The sequence below is a fragment of the Mus caroli genome, chromosome 10, assembly GCF_900094665.2.
Source record: "Mus caroli chromosome 10, CAROLI_EIJ_v1.1, whole genome shotgun sequence".
NCBI classification, from domain to species: domain Eukaryota; kingdom Metazoa; phylum Chordata; class Mammalia; order Rodentia; family Muridae; genus Mus; species Mus caroli.
Genome location: NC_034579.1, coordinates 114,653,477 through 114,671,095, shown reverse-complemented (window position 1 = coordinate 114,671,095; position 17,619 = coordinate 114,653,477). Strand labels below are relative to the sequence as shown.

The window sequence follows — 17,619 nt, the reverse complement described above, 5'->3', positions numbered from 1 at the left end:
CTTCGGGAATCAATCTGCGGGTGGCCTGTCACACCTCGGTCACCCTGACTTTGCACACTCACCACGTTCAAATCTGTGAACAAATGTGTTGGTGAAATAATGAGAACGATAGTTACACTGAATGACGAGAGGAGAAGCAAGAACCCTTGCCTTGATATAAAACCATGATCAGAAATGCTTCTCTTGCTTTCCGGGAACCTGCTTCCCAGCGGCAAGATTTACAGGTCCGCAGAGCAGAGCAGACAGTGAGAAAGAATATTCAGTCGGGATCCGTGAAGACGTACACTGGAATTTTGCCCTTGTTAACGTCTCAGTGGCTGAAACTTTAGTCTCCCGATTCTCATTCGGAATATTGGGGAGGTAGTGTCTGCCTTGTGGGGTTCTTGTGAGAATGTGTGCAAAATTCTCACCTTACAAACTAATGCCCAAACTATAAGGTTAAGCCACGAACACTGGACGTGTTATGTTGACTGTCCACTGTGATAGTTAATGTTGTCATCTTGCTGGGATCCAGAAGCACCAGGAGAGGGGTCTTTAGGCATGCCTGTGAGGGATTACCTATATTAAGAGTTATTAAAATGGGAAAATCCACCTTAACCATGCGTGGCTCCTTGTCATAGATTGGATTCCTGGACTAAACAAACCAAAAATGGGCATTTCTCTCTCTCCCCCCCCCCTCCCCTCTCCTCCCCTCCCTCTCCTCTCCCCTCCCCCATCGGACAAAATGCCTCAGGTTCACCTGGAAAAGGATGGCCCCTCGAACTGGAACTCAGAATAAATCCTTTATCTCTTGGGTTGCTTCCGTCAGAATCTTATCCCAGCAGAGAGAGAAGTTTGAAAGGCAGATAATCGAGGTGGAATCAAAGCTGGAAGGGCGATGTCTCTGGTTATTAAGATGCTTTCTATTGCAGTTGATTAAATCTGGGTGGGGTGGTGGAGGTAGGCGGTTCGCCTTGAATGTGAGGGCAGCCGAGCCTCAATGCAAGACTCTCAAAAACGAGAACAATAAGAGGCAGGCCAATGAGAACAGGTGATGATAATGACAATATGCGCTTGGTGTGAAGAAGGTCAGCCGCTGGTGCTGATGTTGCAGGCCAATGCTTGCTGTGCTACCGAGGGAGGTCGCAAACTTCCAGGAGGAAGATGCCCTTTCTCAGCCTCTAGATAGCTTAAACTAGGGGCCTCTGGTGATTTGGATGACAATGGTCCCCATATACTCTCATGCTTGCACGCTTATTCCTCTCCGTCTGTCTGTCTGTCTGTCTCCTGGTTGTTGTCTCCATAAGTAAGCTCTGGGCTGCTGCTCCACCCTCATGCCCGCCTGCGGCCATGCTAAACAACAGGATGGTCATGTGCACACCCTCTAAAATGGGAAGCAAGCTCCAAGCTACATGTTTTCCTTCATAAGCTGTCTTTGGTCATGGTGTCTCTTCACAGCAATAGAGGAGTAACCAAGACAAGGCTAAGCCAAGAGGCTCTTCAGCAATTAAAAAAAAATTATCTCAATAAAAGATTTTTCAGTTTCAGGGGTCTAGAAATGAACGTGTTTCAAAGTCGAGGAAACTGAAGCCTCGGGAAGTACAGTGGTTGTTTGATTGTTTGTTGGTTTTACATTTTCCTGTTTTGTTTTTGTTTTAAGCTTCTCTTTTTAAAAAGATTTTATTTATTTTATGTATATGAGTACATTGTATCTGTCTTCAGACACACCAGAAGAGGGTATTGGATTCCATTAGAGATGGTTGTGAGCCACCATGTGGTTGCTGGGAATTGAACTCAGGACCTCTGGAAGAACAGTCAGTGTTCTTAACCACTGAGCCATCTCTCCAGCCCTGGGTTGTTTGTTTGTTTGTTTTTGTTTTTGTTTTTTTTTAATACCAAGGAAGTAGTGGGGCTAGGACTCACCACTTAGCCCTCTGTGTCTGGGGCTCAGTTCTAGGCTCAGGCAACAATTCATTCCTAGTGGTTCATTCTCTTCTGCCATATTGCCTCTCTCAATGGCACCATGGGTGATATGACTCTCAGCTAGATTTGAACAAATCCCATTTACATGTGACTTGGGCTGTCAATCAACACAGGCTGCCTGACTCGGGTCTCACTGTCCCCAGGCTAACCCATCTTTTCTCTGCCAGTTCTCATAACACAAAGTGAATCTAACCATGGAACTTTGGTATTTAAAAGGGTTCCTGGTGTTCAAAGCCTGAGTGCATTATCTCAGCATAGCACAGGAGGTCTCTCCTGAGTGACTGTGACCTTTCTGCCCAGCTTCTGCACTGGACGATCTGGAGCCTCTCTGTGTCCTGTTTCCTAAGTCAGATGCACATGCCATCAGGTCAGCCTAGAACTGAGTTCTCTAGGCACAAAGGGCTCAGCGGTGAGTCTGAGCCCCTCGGCTTCCTTAATATCAAAAGCTCATAGTGAAACCTCCTGTGTAGTAAAAAGAGAAAACAGATCCTTGTCGGCTGAAGCTCCGTTGCTTGAGCGCTCAGCTAGACTGCCCCAAAGCCAGGGTTTAGTCTCCCGCACTACACAAAGCCAGTTGTGGGGTATCTGTCTATAATCTCAGCGTTTAGGGAGTAAAACAGAGGCACCAGGGGCTCAAAGTCATTGTCATTGATATAGCTAATTTGAGGGCAGCTTGGGCTACATGAGACCTGGTGTCCAAAATAACAGATCTCTAGTCTTACATTCTATTCTGTCATAGGACAGAACAGCGATACAAAAATTAAATTGATGGAATGAGAAATTTTAAAAAATGCTAACCCAGTGCATATATAGGACACCTGCATATGTTTAAATTTTTGAAATATTTTTCGCTTCTATCATACCTAACATGTGAGTGAGCCTCTGAAAAAAGTCGTTTGCCATTACCCAGAGAAAACACGCCTTTTTTCCTGAATGCATCCTCTCCTCACATAGATTGCCAACTACTTACTATTCAATCCTTAAACTCAGGATCTCAGGATCGGGGGTGGGGTGTGTGTGGAGGTGGTGGTGGGGCATTGCTCAGGGATATTTGTGCATGTATGAGGACATTGGCTAACCCTCTATCACTGCAAACTAACAATTGTTGAAGTATTATTTTCCTATGACTTCTTAGTCCTCAAACGGCCTCGAACACATAGTCCGTTTTTTCCTTCCCTCGGTCTCCTGGGGCCTATTCTTGGATGAGACTGTTACTTCTACAGCATTATCACAGTGCCTGTAATTACTTATTTCTGGTGACATTTACGGTGAGATCCTTTAGGTCAGGTGCCTAACGCTGGTTCCCTTGCTCCTAGCTTGTGTTCAGTCAGCACTAAGAACTAATGTCATTTCTGACTAAGGGAAGAGTCTAAATGTCTCTACGATCTGTAGATCTCACAGTGTAAACACTCTGGCATCAGATACCCCTTTGCCATAATCACTTCGATAAATCAGGACCACAGCATTTGGAAATTATTTGAGGGGAGCCAGGTAAGGTAAACGCAGCTGAATGGAATCTAGCAACATCCTAAGTGTGACTGACTCTAGTACATACACCACGCTTTCCCTGACGTCCTAGTACCTGAGCAGGGACAAGGAAGGAGAGCCTGAGAGTGTTCAAGAAGTTGTCCTCCCTGCCTCAACGGTAGAATTTCATCCTCTTCGGTTTACAACAGGCAGGTCCTTCACAGAGCAATGCTCTGTTTTCCTCCCAGACTACAGTGTCTTGGATTCTATTAGGGTGGCATCCAACTCTGGACTTCAACCACCTGAAAACAACCTAGCCCGAGTCCACACGGAAAACGGCAAGAAGGTCTGTCCCCAAGTTTAGAGGGGTCTCCAGGGGTTGACCACTGCACTGAGACCAGGGGGAGCGCTGAGCAAGGGCAGACATCTTGAGGTGCGTGGGTTGGCCACGAGGGACATCCATCCTCCAGGGAGAACTCAGAGCGGGGCAGGGAGGCAGGGCCAGGTTAGAGAAGTGGAGGTTCCTGGAACACCTTCCTCTCTGGCGACAGGGCCCCGCCTTGCCTAAGTCCTCAGGGGCCAGCAGCACAGGCTCTCCCTGCAAGCGAGGTCTGGGCTCCCAGTGGGCGGGGGGCGCGGCTCCGGGTGCGCGTGTCTCCGCGACCGCCAGGGGGCAGCAGCGGCCAGTGGGCGGCGGAGAAAGAGCCGAGGCGCCGGCGACCGAGGCAGCGGAGGACCCTCGCGGCGCCGGCTCCAGATCCGCGAACTCCGCGGGGCTGAACGGGGCGCGTCCGAGCCTCGCCGCCGCCGCCCTTCGGATCCCGCCGATCGCACCCGCGTGGGAACTGCCATCCCTTCGGCCTGCCGGGCGGCGGCAGCGGCGGCAGCATCCCAGCCCCGGGCGCCGGGCAGGAAGGGAGGCGGCGGCGGCCGGCGGGGCGCGACCCCCGCGCGGGTCTCAACAATGGTGCGCGACGCTCGGGCGATCCCCGCGTCCGCCCCGCGGCCGTAGAGGAAGCGGCCGGGAGACGCCCCCCGCCCCCAGCTCGCCCGAGTTTGCTCGGCTGGCCTCGCGGGCTGGGGCTCCCGCTCGCCAGCGCCCAGGGCGGCTCAGCCCCGGAGCATGGTGCCGGCGCCCGGCTCGCTCTAATCGTTCCTCTCCCTCCTCCTCTCGCTCCTCCCGTCGCTCCGGTCCCTCCCGTCCCTCCCGCGGGTGCTGCCTCTGGCTTCTCTGCGAGAGGGAGTTACAACTCTCTGCTTCTCCACGGAGACTGGCCGGTGACCACCCGACAAGAACTTGCCCATTGGAAAGCAAGCCCGGAACAGCCGGAGAATGTCCACCCCGAGCAGATTCAAGAAGGACAAAGAGATCATAGCCGAGTATGAAAGTCAAGTCAAAGGTAAGGATGGGAGCGGCCGCCTCGCTCCTTTTGTGTGCCTGCTTGTCATTGTGCTACTGGAGTTCCGCGTCTAACTTGGTGTCTGCCTTGGCGGAAGGTGGTAGGGGACAGTTCAGCTCCTGGCTGAGCCCCCCCAGGGCCTCCTCTAAGCCAGTCCTAACCTGATCAGACCCACTGGGACAGGCTACCAGGTGGCTTCCCGGGGCTGAAGCTCCTGTCTCCCAACAGGCTGGAACTTAATCACCTTCAGCTGGCGATTTACTGGGGCAGGAAGGCAGCGCCCAGAGTTCCTGCCCAGTTGTCATATCACCGCCAACCTTTTTATGGGAAGTCATTGTCACAGCACCCCCCCCCCCATGGAGTCGTTTTGTAAAGTCTGAACACTCGGAGGTCGAGCGTTTCATTGAGTGAAGGCTGTTTCAGACATGCACGCTATATTCCCTGTTAATTTAGTAGGGCGAGTCTGCTTTTGTAAAATAGCTCTCTCAAAGCCCTGGCAGTTAAACCTACAGCGACTACTGGAATCTGACTCCTCCTTTATAGCTGGAATCCGGTGCCATTCTTCACACTCACGGGAGGATATTGCTTTATCATTTGCTGGGAGGGCACTTGCATATGCAATGAAGGCTTTGAATATATGAGTAAGTAGTTTCAGTCCATTTACATAGTCAACTAATGAAGGCAACCTAATTAAGGTTGATTAAGCTTTATTTTTTAACTTTCTGTGCTTTGTACTTTAAAAAATATCTTTTCCCTCCAATTCGAGTGTTTTGTTTTGCACTAGAGTGTTTAATAAGCATCTGTGTGTTTGCTGCCCCCCACCCCCGGTGTGGTCTCCGCATTTCCCGATGAAGACAATGGATGGGGTGTGAAGAACACCAGTGTTCAGTGATGCGTTTAATGCGAAGTTCATACAGGCTTTATGGACACCTGCAGTTACATACAGTTTTGTGACAGGGCTGCTGAGCAGACATGAACAGTGAGTGCTCGCCTTGGGAAAGGCTGGAGCCTACGTGGGTGTCCTTTTGTGTGGTCAAGTTGTAAAACCGCCTGGAGTCCTGAAGAGGACCCGGGGCTGGGGAATCCTGGGTCACCTGAGCAGGAGGGTGACTCAAGACCAGCTCACAGTCAAAGGCCACAGGCAGTGCAGACTGGCCTTCAGAGGGGAGTTAAGCTAAGCTCTTATTGAAACTCAGTTTTCTTTCTGCCTGCCATGAAGATTAGTTCATACTTCTAGGAACTCCTAACATGGATGCCAAAGTTATAATAGCAGAGAAGTTATTATGTCCTTAAGTCAGGTAAACTGTCTAATGAGGATAACATGTTTTGCTCCAGTATTGTCTAGTAGAGCCCAAAGCCTTTCGCAGGCAAGGACTTCTGATGACAGTCACCACTGTACATGTTAGCCACATGGCTCTTTGTGGCAGGTTCTTCAGAAGTGACAATTCGGTTGTCTGACTGCTTGGAGCAGCTTCTGGTACAATTCATTTCCATAAAGGTCTCCTGATATGAGCATCTCACTGTAAGCCATTTGCCTGTAACTGGGTTCTTATTTGAAAGGACTCACAGGATAAAAGGTTTGAATATTATCTTAATTTCCTTAGGGTGTAAGTTCTGTAATATGAATATAAGCCACCTTTATTTATTAAAGATGAAACAAGTGAGGTTTGTTACCGTGTATATATATCAAATCTAAAACTAAGGAAAAATTGTGAATGTGGTGTAAGCTATTTCTGAAACAAGTCAGTCCACAAAAAGTGACCTTTGCTTAGTCCCTTCCATTGCCCACATCCAGTTCTTAGGTTTAGGACTTCAGTGAACCTGCTTTGACCTGCTTGGCCCTACCCTGTGGCCAAACTTTAACACACACACACACACACACACACACACACACACACACACACACACACACAGAGGAGGGACTAGGTTCACTATTCATATGCAAACATGGGAATTGGTTATTTTAATTCCGTGAGGTCCAACCCAGCTAAGATACACCCAGGAACACAACCTAGGGAGTGGGAGAAAGGACAGCTCAGGGTGTGTAAAGGCAGCTGTCCTGTGCAGTGAAGCCAGCCCCTCTGAAAGAGCGCCTGGGAGACCAGCTCTGGGCTCCTAACCTTGTCACTACCCAGCTCCCTCCTTGCTTGGGCCAGGCCAGCATTTAGATTTGTAGTTTTTGGAATAACCTACTCTTTTAATTCCAGCTACTGCATCTGATACTAAACAAAAGAAGCCCACCTTTTCTGTTGCTGAAGGTTTCACCCAGCTTTGTTGGACACATTAGGTGTGTTCCCCATGAATAAGGCCACGTGTGTGAATTCTAGGTGGCTTGAGCCAGAGCACGGGTGACTCTGAATCATTCCCATTAGAGCTGATTTTTTTTTTCACCTTCCACCTTAGAGCCCAACACTCTCGGGTTATTGTTCTTTCTTGCTGTCTCCCATTTCCCTGATAACAATCACACTTACCTCAGAATTCCTGGGATCATATTTTGATCTGAGAAAATAACTCAAGACCACAGATTTTATCTCTGGGGCTGCCTGCAAAGGTTTGAGAACAAGACTGCCTGGGGCTACCATCAGTCTCTGTAATAAAGTGTGATTTCATGTGTGAGGCCATAACTATATTTAATTCCGTGATTCGTGTTGGATAGGTCTCTCTCTCTCTCTCTCTCTCTCTCTCTCTCTCTCTCTCTCGGGTGTGGTTTTTCTTATCTAAGAGGAATTTAGATTTTTCTCAGTCCCCAGGGTCTTTGATCAAATTGAAGATGTCATGAAAATTCATATTAATTTCTTCATAAACTGTTCAAGATTTTCACATTTTTTTCTTGGCCGACCTAATATGGATGGACTCATGCTTGCCTTTATTTTTTTTTTTTCCATAGCAAACCAATTGAGTTCTTGGGAAATTAAATTAGAATTGAAATGAAGAGTCTAGAGAAATAAAACCGTGGTCAGATCAATATAGAAGAAATGTGTAAGATGAAGTAGGAGTTATCCGAATGGATGTAGAACAGTTTAGTCAGGGACAAACCCACGCCACCATTAAAGGGCACATGTTAACTGGTCACGTCATGTATGTTAGTCAGCATCTCAAACACAGAATCAAGAGAGTGCTTGGAGAGGCTGAGGCAGGAGGATAGGAAGTTCAAAGTTCAAATATTGAGAAAGGAAATAAGAAATGGTAAGGGAGAGAGGGAGGGAGGGAGGGAGGGAGGGGGAAGGAAAGAGGAAAGAAGAAGGGGAAGGAGGAAGAGAGGGAGGAAGGAGGGAGGGAGGAGAAAGAAGGAATCCAGAGAAAACCATCATTTTGTGGCCATTGAGAAGTACCCATATCTGTGATTCTAAACAGTTAGTGTCCACTGTCCTCTTCTCTGGAAAACAAGCAGTGAAAAGATTGCTCTGGGAAACAGGCTCTGTGTGGATGATCTGAGGGTCCCACCGAGCAATCTGGGTAATTCTGTAAAGGATGGGGAGCCCCCTCCCTGAAAACCTGGAGCAATCAGAGATGCATTTTATGAGGTGAAATGAAATGGCACCCGTTGGTTTTAAATAGCACACATTGGTTGTTCCGAGTGGACGGCTATTATTTGCAGTGTATCCTAAGGTTGGTGACCTCACCCTGACCCACACATTCCTCTACGTGAGACATGTACAGGAAGTACCAGGAACATGTGTCGCCTCTCAGCCATTCTGCTACCTGGGATACAGGCAGTGCATTTCAGTACCACACGCAACACAAGGAAACAGCAGTTTAAGATGGTATGCGTTCATGTCATGCCACAGCCTCTTAAAAAAATTTCTTTTTTACTTTACATCCCAAAATCAGCTCCTCCCCCTCCTCCCCCTCCTCCCCCTCCTCCTCCTCCTCTTCTCTGAGAAGGGCACTAACCCAGTACCTCACCACCTCACCAGCCTCCCCCACCCAAACCCCCAAAATCAAGTCTCTTCAAGACTACGTGCAACCTCCTCCACTGAGGCCATACAAGGTGGCCCAGTTAGGGCAACTTGATCTGCAGGCAACAGATTCAGGGACCAGCTCTGCTCCAGTTGTTTGGGGACCTGCATGAAGACCAAGCTGTACTTCTATTACATATGTGTGAGGGGCCTAGGTCCAAACACATACTTGATTTTGGGTTGGTGGCTCAGTCTCTGGGAGCCCCCAGTGGTCCATGTTAGTTGACTCTGTTGGCCTTTCTGTGGAGTTCTTATCTTCTTCCGGCCCCCAATCCTTCCCCTAACTCTCCCATAAGACTCCTGGAGCTCCATCTAATGTGTGGCTATGGGTCTCTGCATCTGTTTCCATCAGCTGCTGGGTGGAGCCTCTCAGAGAACGGTTATGTCAGTCTCGGTCTCTGCTGGTTGTGCCCCTGACAGACCAGACTGGGAAGGGATTGGTGAGGCAGGGTTGCAGCCTGGTTTTTCATGGGTTCACTCAGGCCTCCACAGAGAGGTAGGATGCCCTCGGGGTCCCACAAGGCTCCTCAGGACTGAAAGGCAAGCCCAGAGCCAGACAATGGAGATAAGGGGACCTCACACAACTGACCTCTCCATGCCATGGGCTTTAAGAGGAAAGTTAAGAAATCCTCTCATGTTTCTAACATGCTTATGGAGTCTGCTTTGCTGTCAGCACATAACCTCCGATGGAAAATGACAACTGTTTCAGGTAGGAGCTAACAGTTTATGGTTGGAGGGACTTCAAACGTTGCCTTGACCAACCCAGTCATTTCTATGATGTAGGGAGGCCTCGTAGCAGATGTATAATTGTACAACGACCTGTAATCTCATGGAAGCCCAAGTCAGGGTTCCTCTCCCCTGAGGAGTGGCTTGCCTTCGGGTGTCTTTCAAAGATGGAGATAGAATAGTTACCCTCTGAGAATTTATTCATTGCAGAACTCACAGTTGAAAAAAAAAGAATAAACAACTTACCATTAAATTACTTCTAACTGTTTTTTTTTTCCCCTCCTTGACAAGATCATTTCAAGGGTCCGAAGTACCCTGAGCAGCTTCCCGTGGTAGCCTTGTGGTCAAGGAAAACACCCTAGTAACTCTGTATGATCGCTTTGCTTGCTGCTGTGTTGGAATTTCAGCTACTGCAAAGAGCTCATTTACCCAGATAATGTTCCTAATTACAAACTAGATTGAGGAACAGTTCTGGAGATGGTTTTGGGTAAAGCATGTCCTTCTGCAAGACAATGAAGGTTAGGGTATTCTATAGCCAGGAAACCCCAGCTCCAACCATCTCTGCTTGATTGCCCCCTCCTGGGTGGACCGGAAGGAGCCACAGGGTTTGAGCCCACAGACAGGTTTCAGAGCTGATTGTGTCAGACACCAGATTCTCATCTTCCTTTTCTTCTTCTTCCTCCTCCTTTCTTTTCTTTTTCTCTTCCTTCTCTTCCTCTTCTTCTTAGAGACAGGCTGGCCTTCTTGAATAGATGTGCAGATCTTGAATCAGCCACAGAAGTATAGGGACCTTAGACTGGAATGTGTTTCCTGGTGGGATTGAAAGCAGGCAATTCTATGAGCAGGAATGAAAGATGGGTCCCAGACTCTTTATAAAGTCAGGGTGACTTTCACCTCCCGGGTGCTGAGGTTCCTGGCCATCTGATCTTGTTCACGATACCTAGTTGATCAATTGAAAAGATTGAGCTATGTTTCTAATCTCTTGGGCTTTGGTAGTTTGAGGGCATTGAGAACAGATGTTGGGCTGACAGATAATTATGTGAAGACACTGTTACATCTGGATATACAGTCACTTTCTAATCTATTGACAACCTACATGGGCCACCCCTGTTGCCATCTCTTGGGAAGAGATGGGGCACAGTGTTTAAGTGCAGGCTTTGGTGTTATCTGGATGCCTTGCTACTAATTACACATGTGACATCGAAGGTGCAATTTCTTCATCCACAAGACATGGATAATAATAGTAAGACCTTGTCTTTGTGAGGCTGCTGTGGGGTTAGTTTGTGGGAAGCATTTAGCACATAATACGTGCTCAATAAATGTCGGTCGTTATATAATTATTTCATTTGTGTCTCACCTACCCCCTGTTATATTCTGACTTAGATAAGCCTTTTGAAATCCAGATCCCCTAATCTCCAGTCTTCCTACCTAAATAGATGTATGTGTACAGGGTGGGTCTTGAATCAGCCACAGAAAGTATAGGAACCTTAGACTGAAATGTGTTTCCTGGTAGACTTGAAAATAGGAAATTCTATGGGCATGAATGAAAGACAGGTCCCAGACTCTTTATAAACATTAATTTATTTATATATGTGTGCATGTGCGTGCTTGCATAGAGTTTATGTGTATCATGAATGTGTAGGTACCTGCAGAGGTCAGAAGGGGGAGTTAGATAACCTGCAGCTGCCGTCACAGGCCATCCAGTGTGGGTGCTGGAAACTGAACCTGAATTCTGTGAAAGAGCAATAAACACTTTTTTAAAAACAGGTTTGTTTTATTTTATGTGCACTGTTTTGCCTGCATGTATGGCTTTGTGTCACATGCTTACAATGCCCGCTGTTGCCAGAAGAGGGCGAAGGATCCTAGGGAACTTGAGTTGCAGGTGCTTGTTGGTGGCCATGTGGGTGCTGGGAGACTAACCCAAGTCCTCTGTAAAAACCCTGAGTGCTTTAACCCCTGAGCCGCCTTCTCTCTACCCCCACCGCCACCCCCACGCTCTTCTTAAGGTGCTTTATTCCGGGCTGTTATTTTTTTCATTCAAGTACAAGATACTAAGAGATTTCTTTGAGCCTGGGAGGCTATGTTTGCTTGGGAGTTTGGTTTAGGCTTTCTCGGTTTTCGTATAATGATGCTATATGGAAAATAAAAACATAGACCGTTTATCTGTGAGTTAAAGCATTCTGGTGGTGTCAGTGAAAGCACTGATTTAATTCCATAGTGTTTAAGACAGGGCATCAGTCTGTAGCCTAGGCTGACCTTGAACTTGCTGTGTGTGTGTGTTTGTAAATTTTCTAATACGAAATTTAAAGATGGCTAGGGTTGTAAGTCAGTGGCAAAGTATTTATCTGCACTGGACAAGGATGTAGTTTTCATCTCTAGCACTGGAAAAAAATCAGTATATGTTCTTATGACTTTGATTTTTTACTTGAATATGATATCAATACTAAATTAATATCAATAGCGATAACTTAAATACTACATCAAATATTCTCTGGTATATGGTATTCCAGTGCATGAAAATATCACAAGCTACTTCCTCTTTCTGTTTTAAATTTGAGTTGTTTGCGGTTTTGCTGTCCTGGATAACATAGCATACCAAATGCTGTGTCTGTTAGACTTCTGGTATTCATTTTCTTACCAGTGGAGGGTGGGACTACCACACCTGAAAAGCACGGGGAATTGACCAATATATTAGCTAAGGTGCAGTCCACACTGTTATGATAAGGAGAGAGAAAGCTGGCCATGGTGGCACAGGCCTTTAACTTAGCACTCAGAGGCAGAGGCAGAGGCAGAGGCAGGCAGAACTCTGTGAGTTTGAGGCCAGCATGGTCTTCCTAGCAAGTTCCAGGACAGCCAGGGCTGTCTCAAAACAAAACGAAACCGCACAAAGCTAAATAACAATAATAACAGGAGGAGGAGTAATAACAGTAATCATATTAATTATAGCAATAATAATCAGTGACTTAACATATAGACTTTATTTTTTTTTAAGATTTGTTTATTTAGTATATGTAAGTACAGTGTAGCTGTCTTCAGATACTCCAGAAGAGGGAATCAGATCTCATTATGGGTGGTTGTGAGCCACTATGTGGTTGCTGGGATTTGAACTCAGGACCTTCAGAAGAGCAGTCAGTGCTCCTAACCACTGAGCCATCTCTCTATCCCACATATAGGTTTTCTATTCTTAGTAATAGTATTATCATTACTATTGTGATTGAGATAGCATCACTGTAGCTTGGGATGGTTTAGAACTCACTCAGTAGCCCAAGCTGGTCTTGGACTCCCAACAGTCTTCCTCCTTAGGCCTTTGTAACGCTGAGATTAGAACTGTACAGTTACCATGCCTCGAAAGCCTCCTAAGCGTCTGTTCCTGCTCATCCAACTGTGGAGGTGTGCAGTCCTGGCCACCAGGATCTCTTTGCTCCAGGAAATTATTTAGGCTTCCTCCACTTTGTAGTCCTAGAGGACTGAACATGACTGCCTGTCTGAAACCCAGTCTTGAAATGTATTTGCATTTTGTCTTGTGGCAAGGGAAAGCAGGTACAAGGTTTTAAAATCCAAGAGCTCACGGGGCTAGTCCACTAGTGTAACTGGTAAGTCACCGATGAGTCACATGACCACACATTGCTGCAAAGGAGGCTGGGAAATGTAGTCACCCCTCATGGCTAGGCATAGTACAGCGACCTCCGAGGAGAGAGTGGACTTAAGTGTGTGACTGGCAGTTGCCATGAAGACATGCTTTTGGAGAAGCAATGTTTTGAGCGAAATGGTACTTTCTCTTAATTTGCCTGATTCTGGTTGCTAATGGGAGAAAATCATGCCATATATTCACAGGGTTATTAAAGTCCCTGTCACCTTTGTATCAGATGTGAGCTCCCAGATACTATTCCAGTGCCTGGTCTGCCTCCCTGCATGCAATCATGCTCCCTACTGTGACAAAACTAACCCCTTGAAGCCATAAGCAACCCCTCAGTTAAATGCTGCTTCATTTAAAAGTCACCTTACTCGGGGTCCTTCATTGCAGTGATAGAAGAGTAATTAAAGCGTATTTATTGATAAACAAGATCATTTTCAAGTTATTGAACATCAACAGTCCTTGTATTTGTCTCTTTTTCTTCTCAAGACTATATCATGGCTCCTGGTGCCACCCAGTCATGGTCAGTCGTCCAGCACTGGTTAGCTACTTGTTTTCTGTGAGTGGGAGGAGAAATTAAATCATGACATAGAGGAGTCCTTTACCCAGAAAGTCTTGCTGCGAATGAGCATGGGCCAAATCAAAGAGAGCCGAGGGACTTGATGCTCTAGTGCAGGTTTCCCAGCATGAGGAACAGTTTCTTGGCCCATCTGTACCATCCTGCTTCTAATGGATAGCGCTGGCCACCTTCCCACCCGACTCTGCACATCCCCGTCCATTCCTGCACACAGACTTCCTGTAACGAGGCGGCAAGCTCGTCCGTTGAGATCTTGGATGGCCCGTTTCCCGTTACAGAAGCTCAGCCTTTCAGTGTGAGTACTGAGCCGGAGGGAGCAGCTCTGTTTCCTGAGCTGATTGTGAGACTAAGGTAAGAGCCGTCCATGCCTGTGGAGTGAGCCCTGGGTCTTCAGTAAATGCTCAGGAATGACCCGCTGCAATGACCCGCTGCTGTAGCAGCACTGCTAGTGTTTAATGTTATCAGAAGTTATGGCCCAAAGGAGTGGCAAATTAACTTCCTTAATTATGACCCACTCGTCTCTAAGAGGCGGATATTTGCATACACACACACACACACACACACACGTGTGCTTTTTTTTATTTTTATTTATTCTATTTACATGAATATACTATAACTATCTTCAGACACACCAGAAGAGGGCATCAGATCCCATTACAGATGGTTGTGAGCCACCATGTGGTTGCTGGGAATTGAACTCAGGTCCTCTGGAAGAACAGTCAGTGCTCTTAACCGCTGAGCCATCTCTCCAGCCCACATGTGTGCTTTTTAAAAGCAGGTTCTTACAGCGTCACCTGGTTTTGGCCTCAAACTCACAGAGCCAGATCTATCTCTGCCTTCCATGTGTGGCATTAAAGCCATGTGCCACTGAACCTGTTAAGTTACACATTTTAAGAAACTTTGGTGGGTTGGTTTTATTTTGTTTTTTCTTTGTTTTGCTCTGTTCACAGGGCTGGGGGTGGAACCCAGGGTCTTGAACACACTAGGCAAGAGTTCTGCCAGCTACATCTTGAGCCCAGACCCACGCCTCTCTAAAGAACTCGGACATACCTCCTGGGGTTTAAACTTTACGAAGAAGACACTAAAGGTGCAGATTTGAATGGTCCCTCACAACTATAATGGGGCCCATTGAGCCATTAGCAGAAGCCACACTTCGAAAGGGTTGTTAATCTTTCTGTGACTTGTACCTGCAAGGGGACACACTTTTACAGCTGCCTGCATCATTATTAGCGGAGAGCCAGAGGGCTAATGAATGTTATTTTCTCCGTGTGTGTGTGTGTGTGTGTGTGTGTGTGTGACTGCAGCAACAGATAGAAATGGCTGTACAACTCCTCTAGCTGCTCATTCATTAAGAGTTGCCAACAATAAATCAACTGCCAGACAGATGGAGGGAGTCTTTCCCCATGCCAAGTGTCCATCAAAGGCATAGGCTTTTCCTTTGCTTCTAGGTGGGGTGCACATGTGGGGTGTCCTAGGGCCGCTCTGACAGGAACAGCACAGACCAGGGGATCCATAAAAAGTAAACTCATTGGCTCAAGGTTTGGGAGCTGGGAAGCCCAGATGCAGGTCAGCATTTGACGAGAGCCTTCTTAGCTCTTTCCTTGCTGCTGCTGCTGCTGGTGATGGTGGTGGTAGTGGTGGTGGTGGTGGTGGTGGTGGTGGTGGTGGTGGTGGTGAGATAGGAGGAAGGAGGGAGGGGAAAGGGATAGGAATCAACAAGGGCTTGTGCACAGGCTAGGGAGTGAGGGTTAAATGTCAACTTTGTAAGAAACTCATCCCACCCGCTCAGGACGATTCAGTTCCCCCACCCCCACCCCCCTGTGGACCAGTCACTCCTTAGACGTCTAACATTTTCATTTGGGAAGGAGTCTTTGCTTGTTTTTTGTCTTTGCCTGGTGTCAGGACTTTAGGGAAGACCCCTTAACAAGGACACAGTGACCCAGGGAGCTGGACCTTGTCTAAATTCCCAGAAGTTTCTGAGTCCTGCTGCCCTGGTGAGCCCAGGACTATGCTCTGTGAACCTGTGCTATAAACATCAAAGCAATGGCGTGGTCTCCTGAAAGCAGTCATTTTATATTTCCCTCATCGTGTTCCTTGAGTTCATACCTGCCCTGGGACAGCCCACTCTAGTTACGGAAGTCAGCGAGTGGAGCTCAGCCTTCCTAACGCCGTGACCCTTGAACGCAGTTCTTCGAGTGGTGATCCCCCGCAACCGTAAAATTATTTCCGTTACTATTTTGTAACTGTAATCTTGCTACCGTTGTGACTTCTAATGTAAATATCTGTGTTTTCTGATGGTCTGAGGAAACCCCTGTGAACCCATTGTTTGATGCCCCAAAGGGGTTGAGACCCACAGGTTAAGAACCACTGCGGCAAGCCCACACTGAGTCAACATAGTTCAATATGGAGTGGTGGGGTACCTTTCCTGGCTTCTCTCTCTCTCTCTCTCTCTCTCTCACACACACACAACACACACAGGCACACGCACACGCATACACACACACACACACACACACAAACTCCTGTGCATTGCTTTTTCTCATTGTGAAGATCCAGCCTGTCATCTGTGTATCCCCTGTGGACACAGGCAAGAGAACACACACAGTGTGTCCTTTTTAAGCATTTTCTCAGAGGGACCCCTTTCTCCCAAGTTCTTTTTGTTATACTGGATATATTAGTATATAAAACGGGAACGCAGATCAAACGATGATATCTTAGTCTATAAAACAGACAACACAGATCAAAACCATGGCTAGTAGTAAGCTTGGGTAGGTATATAGTTCAACTATCTGTTAATTGTGGCCTGAAATATTCACACCAGTGAGATGGATGTGACTGTTGGTTTTTATACAGAGTTAGAGCTGGCCTGGATATCTGACGCTTCGGGGTATAGGACACCTGTAGTGTTTTTCTGCATGGCTAGATATTTCTATTTTATAATCACTGGTGCTGAGATGGTCGCTTGGCAAAAACACATAGTACAAAATGGCAGATGAATGTTTAGGGCCATTGAAATTGTCGTGGATTCTGTCTTTACCCCAAGTCAAAATTCATTTCATACCTTCTTTGGTGAAACTCAAAGTCAAAACTCGGTCAACAGTTTTTGAACTCCTCGCTCTCTTTAATGAGATTCATTTTTTCTCAAATTGCCTATTTTTTGAAGATTTATATTTTTATCTTATGTGTGTGAGTGTTTGCCTGCATTTATGTCTATGCACTGCTAGCATGTTTCATACCCACAGAAGCCGGACAGAGCACATGATCTCTTTTTTTTTTTTTTTTTTGGGCTTGGAAATATGTTTTTATTTGTAGTAGTAAGATATAGTATTTTACAATGAAATATGTCAAAATGACTTCTCATTCCAAACAATATCTTTTTCACATATTTTTTTCTAAACACTGGACACAAATAATACAGAAATGTATTATCTCTGAAATTCTTTTCTTTTTGAATTATTCTGTTCTGCAAATAATCTAAAGTTTGTTTTCTCCATGAGAACAGAGATTGAGTTTGTTCTCTGAAGAGGCTCAGACAACATGCTAAGTGAAATGTGGCTCTTTGGAACTGGAGTAGGAATTCCAGAAAAGCCAGGTTCTGTCATACTAGGGAAGAGTTTACAGGGCCCTTTTCAGGAAATAATAAGGATTTTTAAGGTGGTAAACAGGTTACTTGCTAATAATTACAATTAGGGGATAAATTAGCATCTACCCTTCATAAAGTAGCACAGACCTTGTCACTGCTGTACTAAACAAGAGTACAGCTTATGCAAAATACATTGTGTTATCTTTGCACAAGCAACTTTCCTCCTGTCACCAAATTTATAGACTGCTCACGTAAGCCTAGCATGACATTTGACTCGCCAAATTGGAGACACTCTTTTTTTTTTTTTTTTT

General features: G+C 46.4%; 1 protein-coding gene across 2 annotated transcripts in view; it reads left to right on the top strand.

Annotated features, from left to right (window-relative positions):
- Positions 1 to 4,429: 4,429 nt before the first annotated feature.
- The window catches only part of Srgap1 (SLIT-ROBO Rho GTPase activating protein 1), a 267,065-nt gene continuing 253,875 nt past the window's right edge, over positions 4,430 to 17,619 (top strand). For both annotated transcript variants that reach the window (XM_021173834.2, XM_021173833.2), the window contains exon 1: positions 4,430 to 4,829. In XM_021173834.2, coding sequence (XP_021029493.1) covers positions 4,763 to 4,829 — 67 coding nt within the window. In that variant the 5' untranslated portion in view covers positions 4,430 to 4,762. The remainder of the gene's footprint in view (positions 4,830 to 17,619) is intronic.